We start from the raw sequence: 22,979 nt of genomic DNA on the forward strand, positions 1-22,979 counted from the left end.
TTCCATGCCATCCACATATCATAAATTAATCTAGTCCCATTTGCCAACATTTGACCCATATCCCTCTAAACTCTTCCTATTCATTTACCCTTCCAGATGCCTCTTAAATGTTGTAATTGTACCACTTCTTTTGGCAGCTAATTCCATACACGCACCACCCTCTGTGAAAAGTTTGCCTCTTTATGTCCCTTATAAATCTTTTGCCCCTCACCTTAAACCTCAGCCCTCTAGTTCTGGATTCCCCTACCCTGGGGAAGAGACCTTGGCTATTCACCCAGTCCATGCCCCTCATGATTTTATACACCTTACTGAAGTCAGTATAGATCATGTTCACTACTCCGCCTTCATCAATCCTCTTTGTTACTTCTTCAAAAAAACTCAGTCTTGTTAGCGAGACATGATTTCCCGTGCGCAAAATCCTAGTCAGCCCTGATAAAGGGCTTATGCCTGAAATGTCGATTCTCCTACTCCTCGGATGCTGCCTGATTTGTGCTTTTCCAGCATCACACTCTTGACTCTGATCTCCAGCATCTGCATTTACTCCTTTCAATCACTTGTAAATCCTGTCACTCAGGATCTCCTCTGGCAACTTGCCCACCACTGATGTCAGGCTCACTGGCCTTCAGTTCCCTGGATTTTCCTTACCAGTAGTAAGAGATGAGAGTCTCTTCATTGCATTTGGTAAAATGAGCTGTCTGTCGCTGGGCGTAGAATTGCTTAACTTACAGTGCATGCATGAATTCTTTTGATTTGAAACTTGAGTTCAAATGAAGTAAAATTTGACACTGAAAGCAAAAAATGCTGGAAATCACGGCAGCTCAGGCAGCATCCATGGAGAGAGAGAGAGAGAGAGATAATGTTTCACATCTTTTTCTGCCCTTGACTTTTTTTGTTTCCTATCCCACCAGTTGAGAAAGTAATCAGTTGCTGTGATTTTTTTTTTGAATATTCCAACCCTTGCTGGGCCTGGGTAGTTGGGAGTGTAGAGGTGGTGTTACCTCCTTCATGCATCCTGTTGCATTGCACTTGGACCGTATCAGGACTGCTGACAATACTTGTTCTTTTTAGTCAAATTGTCCATGTCCATGCAGGAAGAATGACCACACTGAGAAATGCAAGTTTACGTTACAGTTCTCTCCTGGACAGGATTGGGAATGGCTGATATTCTGAGCATATTTCAAAGTGTTGTGGTCTATCTCCAAACTTGTATCTCCGTACTTAGATTTGTACGTAATTCTCAGTCTAGATTAGAGTGGTGCTGGAAAAGCAGGTCAGGCAGCATCCGAGGAGCAGGAGGATCTCCTCTACATTGGGGAAACTGAACACCTTCTCGCAGAGCGCTTTAGAGAACATCTCCGGGACACCGCACCAATCAACCCCACCACCCCTTGGCCCAACATTTCAACTCCCCCTCCCACTCTGCCGAGGACATGCAGGTCCTGGGCCTCCTTCACTGCCGCTCCCTCACCACCAGACGCCTGGAGGAAGAACGCCTCATCTTCCGTCTAGGAACATTTCAACCCCAGGGCATCAATGTGGATTTCACCAGTTTCCTCATTTCTCCTCTCCCCACCTTACCCCAGTTTCAACCTTCCAGCTCAGCACAATCCTCATGATCTGTCCTATCTGCCAAACTTCCTTCCCAACTATCCACTCCACCCTCCTCGCTGACCTATCACCTTCATCCTCACTCCCATCCACCCATTGTACTCTTTGCTACCTTCCCCCACCTTCCTCTCTGACTTATCACCTCCATCCCCACCCCCATTCACCTATTGTACCCTTTGCTATCTTCTTCCCAACCGCACCCCCCTCCCATTTATCTCTCCACCCGGAGGCTCCTACCTTCATTCCTGTTGAAGGGCTTTTGCCTGAAACGTCGATTTTCCTGCTCCTCGGATGCTGCCTGACCTGTTGTGCTTTTCCAGCACCACTCTAATCTAGACTCTGATTTCCAGCATCTGCAGTCCTCACTTTCGCCTACGTAATTCTCAGTGCAAGTACAGAAACCGATGTTCCTGTTGGTATGATGATGTTTTAAATGATTCTGTCTTGCTGAACAGTGTAAAAACAGTTCTGAATTTCTGTTGCAACCCACGGTTCCAGTTTTGGGGAAAAACAAAGTGGAATTTTTATGCGTTCCCACTCGCTGGCAATGAATAAGTCTCGATAAGCAGTGTTTGTTCTCCTCCAGTTGAAACTTTATTGCTGGAACAGCATAGCAGGTCAGGCAGCATCCAGGGAACAGGAGATTCGACGTTTCGGGCACAGGCCCTTCTTCCTGAAGAAGGGCCTGTGCCCGAAACGTCGAATCTCCTGTTCCCTGGATGCTGCCTGACCTGCTGTGCTGTTCCAGCAATAAAGTTTCAACTTTGATCTCCAGCATCCGCAGACCTCACTTTCTCCTTGTTCTCCTCCAGGACTTGCTAACTTAAAATCCATTCTTTATAAATAGCATTTGTGGAAAAGTACCTCTGGAAATTTTGAAGCAGTAACAATGACCTGAATCTGTATGCTTACACCATTTCTTTCTCATTTTCCACAACTCCATCGATCAAAATCGAGATTGTCACTCCTGCCTTTCAGAGATGCTGAACTGAGACTCCATCTGCATTTTTGGATGGATGTAGAAGAACTCCCAGGAATACTATGAAGAACACCAGGGGAGTTCACCCTGGTCAGTAGCTATTGCTGAGTACATGAAAAGACCGATTATCTGATCAGATCACATTAGTGTTTGCAGAACCTTGTGTGTGAATTGGCTGCAGTGTCTCTGCTATTACAAAAAGTACAACACTTCATAAGCACTTCCTTGGCTATAGAGTACTTTGGCACAACTTGAGACATAGAAAGTAAGGGCAAATTATTGTAGATGCTGGAATCTGTATTGAAAACAACAAATGCTGGAGATCACAACAGGTCAGATAGCATCCATGAAGAGAGAGAACCTAATGTTTTGAGTCTAGCTGACTCTTCATCAGAGCTGAAGCGATGAAGAGTCATCTAGAGTTGAAATATTAGCTTGCTGTCTCACCATGGATGCTGTCTTATCCACTGTGATCTCCAGCATTTCTTTTCAGTTGAGACATTGAAAGTCGATTTATAAATCCGTGTTCTTTATCCGTGTTCTTTATTTGAACATTAACTTAACAAGGTAAGGGTAGATTAAATGTTAGTGTCAGCACCTCAATTTATGTCAACAAAGCTGTAAGTAATTTGATTTCAAATAATCTTTTGAACAACATCACAGGAACTATCAATCTGTTATCTTTTACAGGTATTCCACACACAATCGAAACATCTTGAAGTGAGGAGAGCCTGTGTTTCTTACCTGAGGAGGAACCGTGATAAGTTTGAAGCGGTGTGTTCTCTTTGAGGTTTAAAACTAAATTGAATTAATTTTTTATTTTTATATTTAGCTGCATTTTTATCATCTAGCCGAGAAGTGTTGTGAATGGTATTGGCTCCGAATTGAGCCCTGACCAGTCTGCTGATGTTACAGTTTCTGGATGGAGCATCAGTTTTATTCTGGTGTGTTCCCCGATAGAGGAATACACATCTCCTACTTATTTGTAATAATATGTATAAGAATTAGTTAATGTGTACATAGTTACTGGCTCAGTGTTTAGCACTGCTGCCTCACAGCACCAGGGTCCCAGGGTTGATTCCAGCCTCGGGCGACTGTCTGTGTGGAGTTTGCACATTCTCCCTGTGTCTGCGTGGGTTTCCTCCGGGTGCTCCGGTTTCCTCCCACAGTCCACAGATGTGCAGGTTAGGTGAATTGGCCATGCTAAATTGCCCATAGTGTTAGGGGCATTAGTCAGAGGAAAATGGGTCTGGGTGGATTACTTGTCAGATGGTCGGTGTGGACTGGTTGGGCCGAAGGGCCTGTTTCCACACTGTAGGGAATCTAATCTAAATCTAATCTAAAATATGTAATACACTACATGGTGTTATGTAAGAAAAGCTTCTGCTGAGACTTACTAATGATATATGCTTCACATCAGGCTACTGAAGAGCCCCTTTAAGTAGCATGAGAAGAATAATTGGTGGCAGCATTATATCCCAATCACAAGCTGTCAGCTTACTGATAGCCATATCATGTACTATAACAAGGTGAAGTGTGGTGTCGATGCCTGATAGCTGCCTTGTATAACTTGTTGGCAGTAGCATACGCTTGTGCAAAGTCCTGACGCGATCAACATCAAAGAAAAGCTAGAAGAACCTGAAGGAAACGAAGCTTCATTTTTATCAACAAGTATGTTAGAAACTCTTAAGAGTTTTAAGAAATGCTCAGTTAATCAGTCAGCAGCTGAACCCTTTTGAAAGGTATTAGTCAGCACTGGCTCACCGAAGCAGAAATTGCTTGATAGTTGTACTCCACCAGGGAGGCGAAGTAACCAGACGTGGAGGATCCAAAAGGACAATGAAGCCAGTGTGGGCTGCAGGCAGTCACAGCTGGGCAGAAGGAAGCAAATTTGAGTTGGGATTTGGCTGCAGAATGACTTGACACATGGGCCTCCCGCAGTATATTAGATTTCTAAGGATAAATGGTACAATGCTTCCTACTGCCAGGAAGTGCGTGTGTTGGAGGTGTGTGAGAAAAGCCAGAACATCGTCCCAACGAGAAAACGGCATGAATTCTCAATTTGATTTTTTAAAAAGTGAGAAACTTCCCAAAAAGAAGCACAAAAAGGTGGAAATCCTCCATTTTGTTTCCTAAAACTAGGAAGATTATCCGACTAACTCAAAAAGGATGCCATTTAAGAACATTTACACCTTTTGAAATGCTTAAAATAATTTTAAGCTTTAGTAGAGTATTGCTATAAGCACAGAATTTTAAAAGTCTAAACAATTGTAAAAACGGAAGGGTTTTATAAGAAAAAAAACCGAAAGCTGGAAGTTGAAAATCACTACTGAACAACAGTAACTACAAATCCAAATACTATGATTAGAAGAATTTGATACAGTTCGACAGTGATACAGAATTAACAGACCGGTAAAGGAAAAAAAAGCTGCAAAGACACGAGCAAACATAGTGATTTAAAATTAAAATATATTCCTGAATACAAGAAGTCAAGCTTACTGAACATCAGATTTAAAGCAGTATTGAAATTGTACAGATTTGAAATTATACAAATTTAAACAATCTCTAAAGTAGAAGATTGATGGAAAACATTAAGAAGAAATGAAAAAAGTCATAATACTTCTGAGCAGATTCAAAGTCAGAGATGGTCCTAACAGCACAAGATTGGACTTCATGGGGGACAAAATTCCTGAAGGTACAGAATTGCTTCCAAGTTAAATCAGAAGCAGAGCCTGTTAACACACTAATAGGCCCTATAGCAGAGGATGTAACAAATCGCGACAAGATAAAATGCTGCCACTTTTGATCATGTTACAAAAGCTTTTGCTAATTACATTAAGTTCAGAACAAATATAATTCCTGTGAGTAAGATTCAGCAGAAGATTATAACTTCAAGGAGAATTTAATACATATGAGTTCAAACCTGTGAATATGGCAGACATATTGAATTATTACCATGCCTCAGTATTTACAGTAGAAGAGGAGGTTATAATGCTGGAAGTCTTGAAGAACTAATAGTGGATCGGGAATGGACCTCACACTTACTTACTTTGAACTCCATCTGCCCTAGTTTTCATTTAGCATAAAATTACAAAAGCATATTGATAGTCTATCAACTACACTATTCACAATGTTGCCAGAGAAAGAGAGACGCTGGTGGTGGTTTAACCTGAAGGTCACCTTGCCTCCGGTGTGGGGAGAGGTTGAGGACGAGAGTTCTTCATGGTAATCTCAGACAGTGCTGGAATTGAACCCACGCTAATGGCATTACTCTGCATTGCAAACCAGTCCAGCTGACTGACTCCCAATGTTAATAATAGTTCAGGCACTCCTATCAAAATAATATGCCAAAAGACAGATACTTCCTGTATTAAATATTAGACTTTCTTTCACAAGTAGGGCAGCAAACTTGCTACTGCATACCTAATAGTCAGCTCAAGGTTGTTTCTGTTATAAGTCAAAGCATGTCACCTGTTCACCTTTCTGTTATAAAATTACTTGATGCCTGGGTACCAACCACTTTTTTTGTGGTAGAATCTTTCTTCTTAGTTGAGTCTTAGGGGCTGTTCAGTAGTTTGTGGTGGAGGATGGATCAAGAACAAGTTTCAGGAGGGGCTGTTGTCTTAAATAAAATTATGTAGTTTATTGCATCTCAGTAACTATATATATGTTACAAATAGTATTACTAACAAGAGGTAGAGAAAATGGGTAACAGCAACTCTTTTACATCATTGCCTTATATAACATCTCTCCTCAAGTATTTTTCCAACCTTGTATAATCAGCTCTGAAGAATAGTCACTGGACTCAAAATGCTAACTGTTTTCTCTCTACAGAATTTGCCATATCTGTTAAGTTTCTCCAACAAGTTCTGTTTTTGTGTGGTACAATATTGTATACTTGTCTGTTATATTTGCTAAAACGACCCTCTTCCAAACATTCTCTCTCTCTCGCTCTCTCTCTCTCTCTCTTTCCCCCCTGCCAATCTCATACATTCAAGCAGTGTAGAGGTTTCACAATTCTTCTGCATTGTGTTTGTTTTAGACTTTGATTGGTATTGTGTTTGGCGTGAGAACAGTTGAACTCTATTCTGATATTTATCTTGAATAGTCTGTGAACTATTATGCTCTTGACTGTCTTCATTGAGTTTGTCACAATGAAACATGAGTGGAAAATAGTTGCACAGTGAAACAAGGTCCCTGTAGTTTCTCCTTCCAATTCCACCATTGGGAAGATGTGAAACCAGTTGGTCTACCACACACCATTCCTGTGGAGGTCCCATCTCCATACATGTTGGCTTTGGTCCAGCTGTGGAAGTGCCCTACTACTGTAGTAGTAGTCTGCTGCTATTGATAAGACTGCCCCTTGTTCGAAACATTTTTAGAGTTTTGTACACACTGTGAAAACTAGCCTCTTTATAAAGCTTAGGAGCTGAGTTTTCAGTTTATTCCCCATCAGTAACTCTAACACATTGGAGTGAGATAGATGAGTAATTTTAACAAGGCCCTGTGAAAGTTAGCATTTTTTTCCAAAAGCGATTTGATTGCTTGTATTGTATGCTCTACATATCCATTTGACTGCGCATATCTTGGTGAGCTGATTATATATATATATATATATATATATATATAGAGAGAGAGAGAGAGAGAGAGAGAGAAATGCAGTTGTGGCTGAAAGACTCATTAGCAGGCCAGTACAATGGCTCACTGCTGCCTCACAGCACCAGGGCCTCTGCTTCAGTTACACATTGAACTGTCTGTGTGGAGCAGCACACTCCGGGTGGTTCAGTTTCCTCCCACAGTCCCTATATGTGCACGTTAGGCAGGTTCGCCCTGCTGAATTGCCCATTGTGTCCAGGGTTGTGTAGGCTAGGTGGATTAACCATGGGAAATGCAAGGTTACAGGGACAGCATAAGGGGTGGGCCTGTGAGTGATGCTCTTTGGAGGGTCCATGTGGAAAAGGCATCTGGATGGAAACATGAATAGGAAGGGTTTAGAGGGGTATGGGTCAATTGCTGGCAAATGGGACTAGATTAATTTAGGATATCTGGTCAGCATGGACAAGTTGGACCAAAGTGTCTATTTCTGTGCTAAACATCTCCATGGTTCTGTAAATCGATGGGCCGAATGGCCTGCTTCCAGACCATAGGAATTCTATGTTCCAAACTGTTGTCCAAAATACAAGACCCTTGCAAATGCATCTTTGATTGAAAGGGCATCCTTCTCTAGCACTTTGTCTTTTGTGTCCATATCTAACAATACCTGAAGATATTATACAACAATTTCCAACATCCAGTTGATGGCTCCTCAAACAGGACTGCTTCAATGCCCAAAGTTGGAGAATCCACAAGAATAATTATTCAGAGGGGTGAATCTGAAATGGACTAGGACTCCATGAATGTCAGCATTATCTTGATCTTTTGGAAGGCATTTTCCTGATGCAATTCCCAACGCCATCCTTGTGTCTTCTGAGTCGGCATCTCAAGCGTTCAATTATCACTGTCAAGTGAGGGAAGGATTTTGCCAGTTCATTAGGAACATAGGACTTATGAACGTAAGAACATAGGAACAGAAATAGGCCTTACAGCGCTTTGCACCTATACCATCATTGAATGAAAATATGGCCAATCTCTGGTCTAATTCCATATAAATGCCTTTTGTCCATATCCCTCAATATCTTTGCTTAACAAAATACATCAAACTCAAACGTGAAATTAACTGATCCATCATCCACTGCCAATTGTGGAAGAGCGTTCCAAACATATTCCACCCTTTGTGAGGAGAAGGATTTCCTAACATCTCTTTTGAATAATCTGACTCTAATTCTCAGACTATGGCCCCTAGTTCTAGAATCCCCAACCAGAGGAAATAGTTTTTTTATTTTTATCAATCCTGTCTTTTTCTGTTAATATTTCAAACACCTCAGTCAGATCACCCCTTCTCCACCCACCCCCCCCCCCCCCCCCCCCCCTCCCAATCCCCACACACCTTCCAAATTCTAGAGAAAACAGGAATGATTTGTATAATTTCTCCTCATAACTTATGAAGTCCAGGTATAATTCTTGTAAACTTACATTGTACTTCCTCCAAGGTCAATATATCTATCCTAAAAAGTGGTGCCCAGATCTGCCCATGGTTCTCCAAGAAGGGTCCAACCAGGGTTCTGTACGACTGTAGCATAACCTCTGCGTCCTTGTCCTCCCATCCTCTAGACAGAAATCCCATTACCTTTTTTGATTATTTTCTGCAACTGTTCACGGCATTTTAAAGACCTATGCACTTGAATTGGAAAGCCTCTTTTGACATGCACTGGATTTATTTTCATACCATCTATAAAGTACCCTGAACTAAATTTTGTTTTCTGGCCAAAATGGTTAACCTCACACTTGCTTAAATTAAACTCCATCTGCCAAAGTTTTGCCATTTCACTTGGCATAAAATTACAAAGGGATGTTGATAGTCTATCAACTACACTGCCAACATTGCTGCCTAAGTTTGTCATCAGTAAATTTGGATACATGACTTTCTGTGCCATTATCCAGGTCATTAATAGACAATGTGAATAATTGAGTGCCGAGCACAGATCCTTGTGGGACACCACTGGTCACATGCTGACAATTTGAGCACCTAGCCATTTACTTCCTGTTGCTTGCCAAGCAACCAAAATTTCCCATCCGTGTCAGTAATCTGCCCTCAATTCTGTGGCATCTACCTAAGTTAATAACCTCTTATGTGGAACTTTATCAAATGCCTTTGGGAAGTCCATATATATATATATTAAAAAAAAATCCCTGTCCACTACCTTAGTCACCTCTTCAAAAGTTTCAGTGAAGTTTGTCAGACATGACCTTCCTGTCATGAATCCATGCTGGCTTCCACGATTAAGTGAAAATTTTCTAGAATGTTCAGTGACACCATTCTTATTTATACAGTCCCAACAATTTCCACACCACAGATGTTAAGGTAACTGATCTGTAATTCCCTGGTTTTGCACTTTCACCCTGCTTAAAAAGGGGAGTATCATGCAGTTTCCTAATCCAGAGGGACAACTCCTGTTTCTAAGGAACTCTGGAATATTATAGTTAGGACATATACAACGTGTGCCCCTACTTCCTTTAACAGCCTCAGAGAAAACCATTAGAGCCCAGGGATTTGCCACTCTTTAATTTTAAAACTTTCCTCATTACTGACAGTTTACTTTAATTTTAGCATTTGGTAAAGTTCCACATAAGAAACTAACTAAGGTCGATGCCACAGAATTCTCCTCCTCCTCAATCTCTCCCCAAGCCTGAGGCATGGTGACCCTCAGGTTAAATCACCACCAGCCTCTCTCGCTCCCTCTCCACTCTTACCTAACAAAACTCCACCAGGCCACCTTAGAATTAAGATACAAATTAATAACTATTTTGTTGAATGGTGTAACAAGTCTGAAAGTAGCTTACATTTATCTGATGTATTTGTTGCATAATTTGTAATATTTCATTTTTTTACATCATTATTACAGTTCATCGAAGGATCATTTGATGAATATTTAAAACATCTTGAAAAACCACAGGTATGACATTGATATTTTATATATTTTTATGAAAGCAAAATGTTATCTGAGCTCTCAGTGAATGGTATCCAAATTAATTCCTGGAAACTTTGTGAAGCTAAATGTTCTGATCCTAAGTGATATTCAGAAGAAAACTTGTGAAATGTCACATTAAGTTTACTCTTAATTCAACAGGTCACTTGCCTGATAATTAAATATTTTTAAGCACTGTGTTCCCAATTTGCAACATTACACTGTTTCATTCACATTGCTGGGTGATTCAATTTTTTTTGTATGTACTGACGAGCTCTAAAGCAAAGGTTAGAATAACTGGGGGATGACTTGAAATTTTTTGTGAATTGGAAATTACATAGAATTAGGTGCAGTGCTACTTTTACAAACCAATTGACTTAACTGCCATGGACTTCTCAAATACTCTATTGGCTCTGTTATGAGAAGTGTGGGCGCTGGAAAAGCACAGCAGGTCAGGCAGCATCCAAGGAAGAGGAGAGTTGACGTTTCAGCATAAGCCCTTCATCAGGAATGTGAAGGGGAAAGGGGACTGAGAGATAAATGGGGAGGTGGGGGTGGAGCTGGGGGTAAGGTAGGTGGGATGGCGATAGGTAGATGCAGGTGGGAGGTAATAGTGATAGGTCGGTGGGGAGGGTGGAATAGATAGGTGGGAATTTGTAAATCTCTCCTTTTCCCCACCTCATCCCAGATCCAACGCGCCAACTCAGAGCCGCCCTCTTGACCTGTCCATCTTCCTTCCCATCTATCAATGAAGATTCAGCAAATAACTTTTAACACCTCCAAATTAGCCTCCTATATCCTGGGAAGCAGAAGGCTGCATTATTTACCACATTTAAATTATATGTTCCAACTCTTAGAACTTGATCTTCTATTTGCCACATTGATCCACTTGCATAGTGAGCATGGAGGCTCACTATGGAGGCTAGTGATAAGATGTAATTCTGCTGAAGCCTTGCCCCCTCTTGACACCATTAACTGAAGATACACACCATTTGTGGTTTGTCCTCAGTGTAATGACAAGTGAGTGTTCATAATGAATGTAAATATCTTTGATTAATTTTCAAATCTGGCTCTCCAACTGACTTTGCTTGGCGCTGTTCTCCTAATATTGATGGGTGTAATGGGGCAGGATTGGAAGGGAGGAGGCATAGAAGTGTTTTTGCCATGATTAGTACAACAAGTTCGGCGTCAGTGTATTTCCGTCATTCATAATAGTTTTGCAAACCTGTTACAGCATAATATGAGAGTCGACCCAGAAAAGCTCAGTTCCCTCGTTCACGAATTTTGTAATCGGGGTCGTGCAATTCTGATGCCTCCCGGCGTGTTAAATATGGTTTCTAAAACAGTTTCCCCAAGCAAGCTGACTGACCTCTTCAACAAGACGGCGAAAGTCAGTCTGCTTGGCTAGAAGGTTTATCTGCTTTGGATATGAGGTTGGTTAGCATAATTCACTGGATCGAGAGAGTGGTGCTGGAAAAGCACAGCTGGTCAGGCAGCATCTGAGGAGCAGGAAAATTGACGTTTTGTCAGGAATGAAACAGTTCACTGGATGGTCAGTCTCCAGTGAAAGTTGATGCCAACTGCGTGGGTTCAATTCCTGCACTTTCTGAGGATATCAAGAGGGAATTTACTTCTTAAACTCTTCCCTCACCCGAGAGAGCAACCTTTGGTTCGGTAGGATTATAGTGACTGAGCAAAGAGGAGAGCACCAGTGGGAGGTATTGCTAAACGTAGTTTGGGTGTCACTTTTGTAATTTGGCTTTTTGTAATGGCTGTTTCAATGTAGCACTTAAAGAAATTTGAATTAAAGATTTTTAATGTTAGATATTTTAAAGTGATAAAGTGAAAGATAGAAGGTTTGGAGAGGATTTGAGGATAAACATTTTGATCCAGAGTATGGTGGGGGTCTGGAATACACTGCCTGAGAAGGTAGTTGAGGCAGTAACCTCACAACCTTTTAAAAAGTACTTGGATGACCATTTGAAGTGTCCAAGGGCCAAGTGCTGGGAGGTGGGATTAGGGTAGTAATAATTATTTCTGATAGTATAGATGGGCCAAAGGGCCCCTTCTATACAATACGATTCTATGATTTTTTTGTGGTATTGCCCATCTTAATTCAGATATATTATGGTCATGCAACGTATTGGGATTTTTGTCTGTGCCTTGAGGGTTTCATCTCATGTCTTTGCCCATGATTCTGTGAAAATCAACATTACATTCTCTATTTCTTGAATCACGACTGGATATGGACTGATTTCTGAGGAACAAATTGGAATTATAATTTGTTCCTCAGAACTAAGTCCATATCCAGCAGCGATTCAATGCTATATTGACCCCCTGGCAAATTTTAACCATGTTAAAACTTTTCAAGAATTCATGTACATGCACTCTTCCTGGAACTATCCTGTACATTATTATATTAAAACATGCAACAAGAAATAGAGAATGTAATTTTGACAGTTCAATTGTGAATTGTGTTCTTTTAACTGTTTTCAATGTTTGAAGCGTGTAAAGGATCCTGCATAATTCATTAAGAAAATTATGGACACAACTCCTCTTTAGTGTTCATTCTGGACAAAAACTCTGGACCACTTTTGTTTGTAGCTCAAGGTCCAGTTCAATGAATTTTCAATTTGGTTGTTTAAGAGAAGGAAAAATCGTATGAACTACAATAGATTGCCATGGGTTCTTTCCTCAGTTTTTAGATCTTGATGTAGTTTATTTCAGTGTTAGGCAGCTACATCTACATTATGGATATGAAGTCTGTGACGTCCTTTAATTGAATTAATTGTTTATTCAGTGCCCAAGTAGGATATAGAGTCATAGAGATCTACAGCACAATCAAGGCTGTTCGGCCCATTGCATCCATGCTGATCAAAAATAACCACCAAACTATTTTAATCCCATTGTCAGTATTTTTTTGTATGCTTTTCCAGCCTTGTATGCTTCAGCATCTCAAGTGCACATCGAAATACTACTAAAATGTTCAGAGGGTTTCTGCCTCAATGACGCTCCCAGGTTTGGAGTACAGAGTATAAAACCTAAAGGGTAACTTTTTCATTTGGAAACAACTGTTTTAAATTATTTGAATACAAACTGAACTGTGAATTCAGGACAGAATGAAGGTGGGTTGAGTGGAAAGAATGTCACTCGAGTGTTTTTTAAATTTTCAATGTGGCTTTTTTATAACAAACAAAACCTCTTTGAAGGAAATATATAAACATATAAAATATAGGAGCAGGAGTAGCACACTCAGCCCTTATGAACCTTCTTTGCTATTCAGAATGATCATGGCTGATCATTCAACTCCAAACCTGCATTCTGCCTGTACCCTTTAATCTTTTTAACCCTAAGAACTATGTCTAACTCCTCGAAAACATTGAATGTTTTGGCTTCAACTACTTTCTGTGGCAGAATATTCCACAGGCTCGCTACTCTCTGGGTGAAGAAGCTTCTCCTCATCTCAATCCTAAATGGCCGACCTGGAATCCTGAGATCCTACTTTTGGACTTCCTGGTCATCAGGAACATTTTTCCTTCATTTATATTGTCCAGATTGTTAGCATTTGATGGGTTTCTATGAGATCCCCTGTCATTCTTCTAAACTCCAGTGAATGAGGTTGGAAGTGTCAAGAGAGTGTCCTTTGCCTTTCACTTCCTGGCAATGAACGGGAAGTAGTTGAAGATATGAACATGTTGTTAGTGTTAATAGGCGAGAAAGGTGCAGGGGTTAAGATAGGGAAAACGTGGGCAATGGAAATGGTGTGATTATCCATAACACAGCGTGCACTCCGTGCATTGGCAGATGTGGCCAGTGACATCACTTGCCTGTGACAGGTGAAGCGTAGAAAGTGTCCGTACTTGTGCAATGTCACCATGTGTGTGCAGTGGCCTCGCCCTGTATGAACGCACTGTTGATGAGGGGTTGGGCAAGCTTTGGGCAGAAGGGGTGGGGGTATGGGAGGTGGGGGTTGTGGTGGAGGAGATGAAGATGCCGATGCTTCATAGCCATGCTCACCTGCCACTATCTGGCCACCTGCCCTCTCCAGCTACCCTTCGTCAGCTGGGAGGCTGTGCTTCTGATGTTGCATGCCTGGACAAGGAAGTTGAGACCATAAGAGTAGATTGTTTGGCCTGCTCCACCATTCATTTGGATCATGGCTGCTCTGAGTTGACCACTTTCCTGAGATTTCCCCGTAACTGTTGATTTCCCTTCTCATCAAGAATCTACCTATTTAGTTATACACAGGACTCTACCCATAAACCCTCTGTGAGAAGGAGAGAAGAAATTTCTCCTCAGCTCAGTTTTAGATTGATGCCCCTTTATTCTGAGATTATACCTGTGCTTCTAGACTCTTTCCAAGAAAGGAAACATCCTCTCAGCATTTACCCTGTGAAACCCCTTAGGAATCCTATGTCTCAATGAGATTACCCCTCTTTCTTCCAAGTTCCAATGGTCCAGACAACCCCACCATACCAGGGTTCATCCTGTTGAGCCTTAGATAAATTGTCTCCAATGAAATAATATTTTTCCTTGAATAAAGTGACCGAAACTTCTCTCAGTACTCCAGTTGTGGGCTCACCAACACCTTGTACAGTTGCAGAAAGACTTCCCTACTTTTAAACTGCAACCCCTTTGAAATAAGACTCCCACAGCTACCTGGACTACACCTCCTCCCACCCCGCCCCCTGTAAAAACGCCATCCCATTCTCCCAATTCCTTCGTCTCCGCCGCATCTGCTCCCAGGAGGACCAGTTCAAAATACGCACAACACAGACGGCCTCCTTCTTCAAGGACCGCAATTTCCCCCCCAACGTGATCGACGATGCCCTCCACCGCATCTCCTCCACTTCCCGCTCCTCCGCCCTTGAGCCCCGCCCCTCCAACCGCCACCAGGACAGAACCCCACTGGTCCTCACCTACCACCCCACCAATCTCCATGTACAGCGCATCATCCGCCGTCACTTCCGCCACCTCCAAACGGACCCCACCACCAAGGATATATTTCCCTCCCCTCCTCTATCAGCTTTCCGTAGAGACCACTCCCTCCGCGACTCCCTTGTCAGATCCATACCCCCCACCAACCCAACCTCCACTCCCGGCACCTTCCCTTGCAACCGCAGGAGGTGCAACACTTGCGCCCACACTTCCCCCCTCACTTCTCTCCAAGGCCCCAAAGGAAACTTCCATATCCGCCACAGATTCACCTGCACCTCCACCCACATTATCTACTGCATCCGCTGCAGCCGGTGTGGCCTCCTCTATATTGGGGAGACAGGCCGCCTACTTGCGGAGCGATTCAGAGAGCACCTCTGGGCCACCCGGACGAACCAACCCAATCACCCTGTAGCACAGCATTTCAACTCCCCCTCCCACTCCACCGAGGATATGCAGGTCATTGGACTCATCCACCGCCAAACCACAACAACGCGACGGTCGGAGGAGGAGCGTCTTATCTTCCGACTGGGAACCCTCCAACCACAGGGGATGAACTTGGACTTCACCAGTTTCTTCATCCCCCCTCCCCCCACCTTGTCTCAGCCGAATCCCTCCAGCCCGGCACCGCCTTCCTGACCTGCAGTCTTCTTCTTGACCTCTCCGCCTCCACCCTACTCCGACCTATCACCCTCACCTTGACCTCTTTCCACCTATCACATTTCCAACGCCCCTCCTCCAAGTCCCTCCTCCCTACCTTTTATCTTCTCCTGCTGAACACTCTCTGCTCATTCCTGAAGAAGGGCATGTGCCCGAAACGTCGAATCTTCTGTTCCCTAGATGCTGCCTGACCTGCTGTGCTGTTCCAGCAATAAAGTTTCAACTTTGATCTCCAGCGTCTGCAGACCTCACTTTCTCCTCCAACATTCCATTAGCTATCTTGATTACCTGCTGCACCTGGGTGCTAGTGTTCTGTGTTTTGTGCATTGGTTGCGGGGTGAGTGTGGGTTCAGCGGCATCAGTGAAGTGGGCCCAGTGGTGAAGTGCTGGCATTTTAGCTGGGCAGCGTCTACATTGGTAGGTCTGGTGCAGGTGGTGGTGAGGCAGTTGAGGGCTCCCTTGAGGTTAGGTGCTGGCACGAATGGGATCCGAAAGACTGATACTCTGAACTTTCTAACAATAATTTTTCTAATTTGACCTATAATCCTGGACTATTTATTTCTTTACTTTTTTTTTGTTTCCTCAGAATTTGATCTTGCATATCAGTATCTAACATGGTGCAGTAATGCGGTGACTGTAAATTTTTAAATGCACTCATTTGAGTACATGTGACATTAAAGTTAATTCAATTCAGTACTGGTGCTAATGCGCTTAATAGCTCACCATTTCTGACCTAGTCCCCACCCTTTCGCTTACATTGTAGAGGTTTTGTTTGGTGTTATGTGCATGTTGACCCAGCTCGTGATTAAACAAAATAACATATGTCTGCGTTTGGGTACAGAACTGCACTCCTTGATGTGTTAGAACTATACTTCTAATAGTATTTGAAATATTTAAGTCTCATTAAATTTTAATGAGCAACTTCTAACTTTGATTTCTTTTCCAAATGCAGGAATGGGTTGGACAAGTGGAAATCAGTGCTCTTTCACTCTTGTACAAGTAAGTTCACCACGGATGTTAATTCTATTGAATGCGCTTATATTTTTTACCTTAGAGTTGTGCATCGTTGCTGTCATTCTGATCCTCTCAATTTGCTTCCTAATATCTTGGAAACGTATCAAAAGGGGGAAAAAAACACTCTTGCATCTATAGTGCATTTCATTTTCTAAAGTATGTTGCAACCACTTAATACTGAAGAGGGTCTCGATTTGATCCCTAATTCAAAAGGTAGTATCTCTCTCAATGAAGTATTCCCTTTGTTAGGTTCTTTTCCTGAGGTTTCAAACATGAGATGCAATTCACACATGCCAACTTCTGCAAACAGTTACAGTTTATTAAAGCCTGTACAAACTAGGTGAGCTCCTTTTTGAGCCTCTTTGCAGGTGTGCGACGTAGGGTCAAAAGAGGCCCTGAACAAAGAAAACACATCCCCCTTTATACAGGTCAGTTGGCCATGCTTATGGAAGCTCTGGCCACTCTCCCATTGTCACGTGCCACTCGCGACAAGCCCCAGCTACTCCCTCACAGTCACATCTTACCCCAGGTTCGATAAGATCATCCTCGGAGATAATGTAAATGTGAATGCCCTAATCCTGGGGAATCATTGTGCAAATGATTTTCTGACTCAGTGATTCCCCAAGACAATGCAGGTGCGGCTCCCCTAGCTTCAGGAGATGGCTGCGAAAGCATTTCTGAATGGAAGAGATTACATGATAGTTTAATTTGAAATAGTAGGGGAGTAGTAGCAAATGACTGTTTAATTCGAATGGGAGTCATTCGCATTCCTGCAGTCATTCGCATACTTCCAGAATGTTCACTGTGTAGTTTAACCCTTTAATGTTACATTCATGTCCAGAGAGATATTCCTATTTTAATCTTTTAACATTACACCTTAGCATTAGTAAGGTGACATACTAGACTTTATTTTGAATCTTGCAGTGATACTCAAACACCCAGTGAAAAAAGATTTATTCTGTCTAACCAGCTTTTTCTACGTTAGATTACTTGAACAGTTTATTCTTCCGTTAGCAACACACAAGTGTAATGGTACGCTGATCAAGATGGATGCAATCAAACTGATAATCAGATCAAAGCCTTTTAAAGATAGACTAAATTTCACTTTGTCAGGGCCTCTTTATGTCAGTGAATAAATAAGAAATGATCATATAGCCTCTTGCAACATTTAAATGGACTGAAATTTGATCACTTTTCAATACAGTGAATTTTAAAATATTTCAACCATTGCCACTATATCTATGACCATTTCCTTTTAAATCCCTTGGGTGTGAGCTATCCAATCTTGGTGACACATCTGCTTTTAGTATAAAGACTTTTAAAATAATTTCTCCCTGTCTTTAGTTATCTGCAACTGGTTCCTAAAACTTCCTAATCCTCTGGCCCACCACTGCCCTGAATGCCTAGTTTTGATTTGAATACTCTGTTCGGTTGCCTTTCGTAACCATTGGTGGTTCATTCTTCTTGTTGAGTCTTCCTCTTTGACAAGAATAACGTTTTGCTGAGCATTATAGTATATCTATATAAATGCCTGCATTGCACATGCAGTGTTTTTCCATTAATGTACCTTCTTGTCTGCTTTAGACAGCTCTTTCTTCATACCTCTGTAATTGCCCTAATGTAAGTTGAGGGCACTGATTTAAGACCTGAGTTGTTCTGTCTCTCAAACTGAATTCAAAATTTGATTGCTAATCCTTAGAGAATCCTTATCTATGGTTTCTTTTACTAATCCTACTTTATTACACATTACCTTATTAATATAACCTGTTCCCAAGTAGGTTTTGCAATACATTGCTCCTGATGCACTCTACGGATTTAACTTTTGTGTTACCCTTGCCTGTTGGATTTGTCTAATCAATATGCAAGTTAAAATCAGCTGTTTAAATTGTCATGCTCTTCTTGCATGTCTTCATTGCTTTACGATTTAGAATTGATCTCCAATGGGGCAACTTTTCAAAGGCCTGTGGACAACTCCCAGCCGTAACTTCTTGCTCTTGTTGATCCTTATTTCAACCTAAAATTATGTCAGAGCACAATCTATTGCGTCTATATCACTATTCACCACTGAATGAATCACATCCTTTGTTGACAAAGCTATCCCACATCCTTCGACTTTTTGCTTATTCTTCTGAAATACAGAATACCCTTCATATTGAGTTCCTTGTCTTGGTCACCCTGCAATTGTGTCTTTGCAATAGCTACGAAGGAATATTTATTTATTTCTATTTGAAATAACTCCACAGTGATCTGTATCCCATCACCAAGTAACACTTTGGTTACATGTGGAATGACCTTTACAATGATCCAGCTCCCTAAGAACCAACTCTGTGTCAGTATGTCTGACACTTCTGTTCTTAAGTTAGCCAGGGCTCCATGATTGGACCAGATTAACAGCCCCACTCAGGGAATCTTCTTTGAGGGTAACCTAGCTGACGTCGTTACGTTATTAAATCCCTCCCATCACCGAGTCCGAGGACATAGGCTATTTCTTTTCCTTGTAGCTCCTCCTGGGGTGTCTTAACACCAGGGCAGGTTCTTCCGACTCTGCCTCGGAAACTGGCAGCATGTAACGCAATAGCTTGCCTCTTGCATCTGGAGCATCTTGTAAGAAATTCATTCTCTTCAGTGGCGAAAACATTGATACGGGGACATCCGCTGTGCCAATTTCAAATTCTTTCATATGGTCCACATGCTTGCTCAGGACCAATGCACCTACCCACACCATGTATGTCAGTGGACCTGAACTTGCGTCGACCAGGCCTACCATCCATGCAGGGTCATTCTGCGGTTCAAATTTTGTTACTTTGAAGTAAACCGCCTCTCTTGCAGTAAACCATCTCTCTTGATTAGCAGAGTCTTGCGTCCAGCATTGGTGTTCCTGATGCTGTTTCACGCTCTAGGAAGATCAGATTTAACCTGCTGCTGAGTCTTCTCCCCATTAGCAACTCTGGAGCTCTCCCTGTTGTTGCATGAGAGAGAGTCCTATAATCAAATAGGAACCGGGACAGTTTGGCATCTAATGAAGCTGTAGGCTGTTTCTTTAAGCCTGCCTTCCATATTTGGACTGCTCTTTCTGCCAGACCATTGGATGATGCTGTCTTAATATGTCAAATGTCATAGAACTTTAAGAAATACTCAAATTTCCTGCTGATTATCTGTGACTGATATTTTCGGGAGGTTGTGTGTTGCAAACATCTCTGTGATGGACGAATGAACTCTGCACATCAACAGTTTGAGTGGGCATCCACAATGACTAAGAACATTGAGCCTGTGAATGGACCTGCATAGTCAACATGTAACCAAGTCTAGGGTTTAAGGAACAATCCCAGAAAGGTGGGGGAGCTGCAAGTAGAAATGTTTATCCTTATTGGCAGCTATGTAAGCATCCAATCCTGACCACCCGACATAATTTCCCGCCAACATTATCATTTTGGAAACCCCTGGATGACCCTGGTGGAATTCAGCCAATATCTGGCAGCGACCTTTGCTTGGGACAATCACTGTTATTCCCCATAATAATATTTCAACCTCTGCTGTGATCTGGTCTGCCCAAGTCCAGAAAGGTTTCAGTTCTGATTGTGACAGTGTTTTGGTTTCCCTCATCACCTCTGGTTTTGCCAGGACTGGATCTTTCTGCATCCAGAGTCTGATATTGTCAGCTGTGACCGGAAGTGTGTCCAGAAAATTTGGAACTATTCCAGACTTTTCCAGTGGCTGTACCACTGGTGGTGTATCTGCCAGTAGGAGGTGACTCAGTGCATCTGCGTTCACTACTTGGCCTCCTAGATGGTGTTCAAACTTGATTTATCCACACTTAGTGTTAGAGTCCACCGCTGAATTTGAACTGAAGCAATGGGTGGGCACTGCCTTGTCCTCTTTAGGTGGACCAAGTAGGGGCTTTTGGTCCGTCATTACAAATTTATGTCCGTAAAGGTATTGGTGGAATCTCCTGACTCCAAATACGATTGCCAAATCCCCCTCTCAATCTGGGCGTACTTACACTCTGCGTTAGGCAAAGTCCTGGCTGCGTATGCTTCTGTTTGTTCTTTTCCATTGGGCCACCTTTGAGCTAATACTATCCTGATGCAGTATGGAGAGGCATTGCATGCCACTACCAGATCACGCTTGGCATCGTAGTGTGCTAACACCATGGAGGATGATAGCTGTTTCTTCCCTAAAAGCTATGGTTTGGCCACGTGACCATTTTCAAGGCTTAGCCTTTTTTTTAGGAGTTGGTACAAAGGTGTCAGGAAGAAAGGCGGGTTATGAATGAACTTTCCGTCACAAGTCATCAGCTCAAGAAAAGACCTAAGCTCCAGTACAGACGTGAGAGCCAGGGCACCTTTGATCACCCTCACTTTATCTTCCAATGGGTATAATCCGGTCTTCTTGACTCTGTATCCCAAGTAGGTCACTTGGGGTGCTTAAGATATAGAATCCCTACAGTGTGGAAACAGGCCCTTTTGGCCCAACAAGTCCCCACCAACCTTCTGAAGAGTAATCCACCCAGACCCATGCCCCAACATCTACCCCAGACTAATACACCAAACTTACACATCCATGAAGATCATGGGCAACTTAGCATGGCCAATTTACCCAACCTGCACATCTTTGGATTGTACAAAGAAATCGGAGCACCCAGAGGAAACCCACACAGACACTGGGAGAATGTGCAAACTCCACACAGACAGTCGCCGGAGGCTGGAATCGAACCTGGGTTCCTGGCACTGTGAGGCAACAGTGCTAACCACTGAGCCATTGTGCTGCTAATGCAGCACAGACATTGTTCCCTTCTAAGGTGTATGTCTGCTTGGGAGAAATATCTAAGGACTAAGTCCAAATTCTCTAACTGCTCCTTATTCGTCTTCCCTGTTGTAAGCACATCATCCAGATAAATGGTGACTTGGGGTAGACCTTGTAAAATGTTCTCCGTCATCCTTTGCTGGCAAATCGCAGTCTCGTGTATTTGGTACAAAAATTATGTAGCGTACTTCTTGGAATTGTCATCTAACCTCAATTGCAAGTATGCATGACTCGTGTCCAGTTTTGTTAAGGACGACCCCCCTGCCGGATTTGTGTATCAATCTTTTATGCGAGTGATTGGGTAATTATCCAGCTGCGAAGAGCAGTTTACTGTTTGTTTAAATCCCACAAAGGTGAACCAACCTGTCGGGCTTCACAATCATTACAACCGGTGCTGCCCATTCCATAAACTGGACTGGTTTGATGATGCCTCTGCTATCCAGCCTTCTGATTTCTGCCTCTACTCGTGCACACAAGGCGCATGGCTCTGTGCGGGCGTTGCAGAATTGTCAAATTGCTTCCTGGTCAGCAAACAAGATGGACTTTGTTCTTTTGATCTAGTCTCAAGATCTACCTGAAAAATGTCCTGGTATTTAATTAGGACTTCATTCAGGCAGCCATTTTCTAATTGATAATGAACCAGAGGTCATAGAGTAATAGAAATATCTGGCATGGAAACGGACCCTTCGGTCCAACTCATCCATGCCGACCAGCTATCCTAAATTAATCTAGTCCAATTTGCCAGCATTTGGCCCATATCCCTCTAAACCCTTCCTATTCATATATCCATCCATATGCCTTTCAAATGCTGTAATTTTACCAGCTTCCACCACTTCCTCTGGCAGCTTGTTCCATACATGCACCACCCTGTGCGAGAAAAAGTTGCCTCTTAGGTTCCTTTTAAATCTTTCCCGTCTCACTTTAAACTTATACCCTGTACTTTTGAACTCACCCCCCCCCAGTGAAAAGACCTTATCTACTTGGACCCGATCCATGCCTGTCATGATTTTATAAATCTTTAAGGTCACCTCTCAGCCCCTGACACTCCAGCGAAAATAACCCCAGCCTATTCAGCTGTCCCTATAGCTCAAACCCTCCAACCCTGGCAACATCCTTTTCTGAACCATTTCAAGTTTCGCAACACCCTTTCTATAGACGGGAATTGCATGCAATATTCCAAAAGTGGCCTAACCAGTGTCCTGTACAGCTGCAACATGACCTCCCAACTCCTGTACTCGCTGACCAATAAGGGCAAGCATGCCAACATCTTCACTATCCTATCTACCTGTGACTCCACTTTCAAGGAGCTATGAACCTGCACTCCAAGGTCTCTTTGTTCAGTAACACTCCCCAGGACCTTACCATTCAGTGTCTAAGTCCTGCTCTGATTTGCCTTTCCAAAATGCAGCATCTCA

General features: G+C 42.5%; 1 protein-coding gene across 1 annotated transcript in view; it reads left to right on the top strand.

Annotated features, from left to right (window-relative positions):
* The window catches only part of otud4 (OTU deubiquitinase 4), a 108,402-nt gene that overhangs the window by 22,589 nt on the left and 62,834 nt on the right, over nucleotides 1–22,979 (top strand). The window contains exons 2-4 of the mRNA XM_043699024.2: nucleotides 3,278–3,361; nucleotides 10,090–10,140; nucleotides 16,700–16,746. Coding sequence (XP_043554959.2) covers nucleotides 3,278–3,361; nucleotides 10,090–10,140; nucleotides 16,700–16,746 — 182 coding nt within the window. The remainder of the gene's footprint in view (nucleotides 1–3,277; nucleotides 3,362–10,089; nucleotides 10,141–16,699; nucleotides 16,747–22,979) is intronic.

Source organism: Chiloscyllium plagiosum, unplaced genomic scaffold (genome assembly GCF_037043375.1).
Source record: "Chiloscyllium plagiosum isolate Xiang-an unplaced genomic scaffold, Cpla_swu_hap1 HiC_scaffold_1, whole genome shotgun sequence".
Classification (NCBI taxonomy): Eukaryota; Metazoa; Chordata; class Chondrichthyes; order Orectolobiformes; family Hemiscylliidae; genus Chiloscyllium; species Chiloscyllium plagiosum.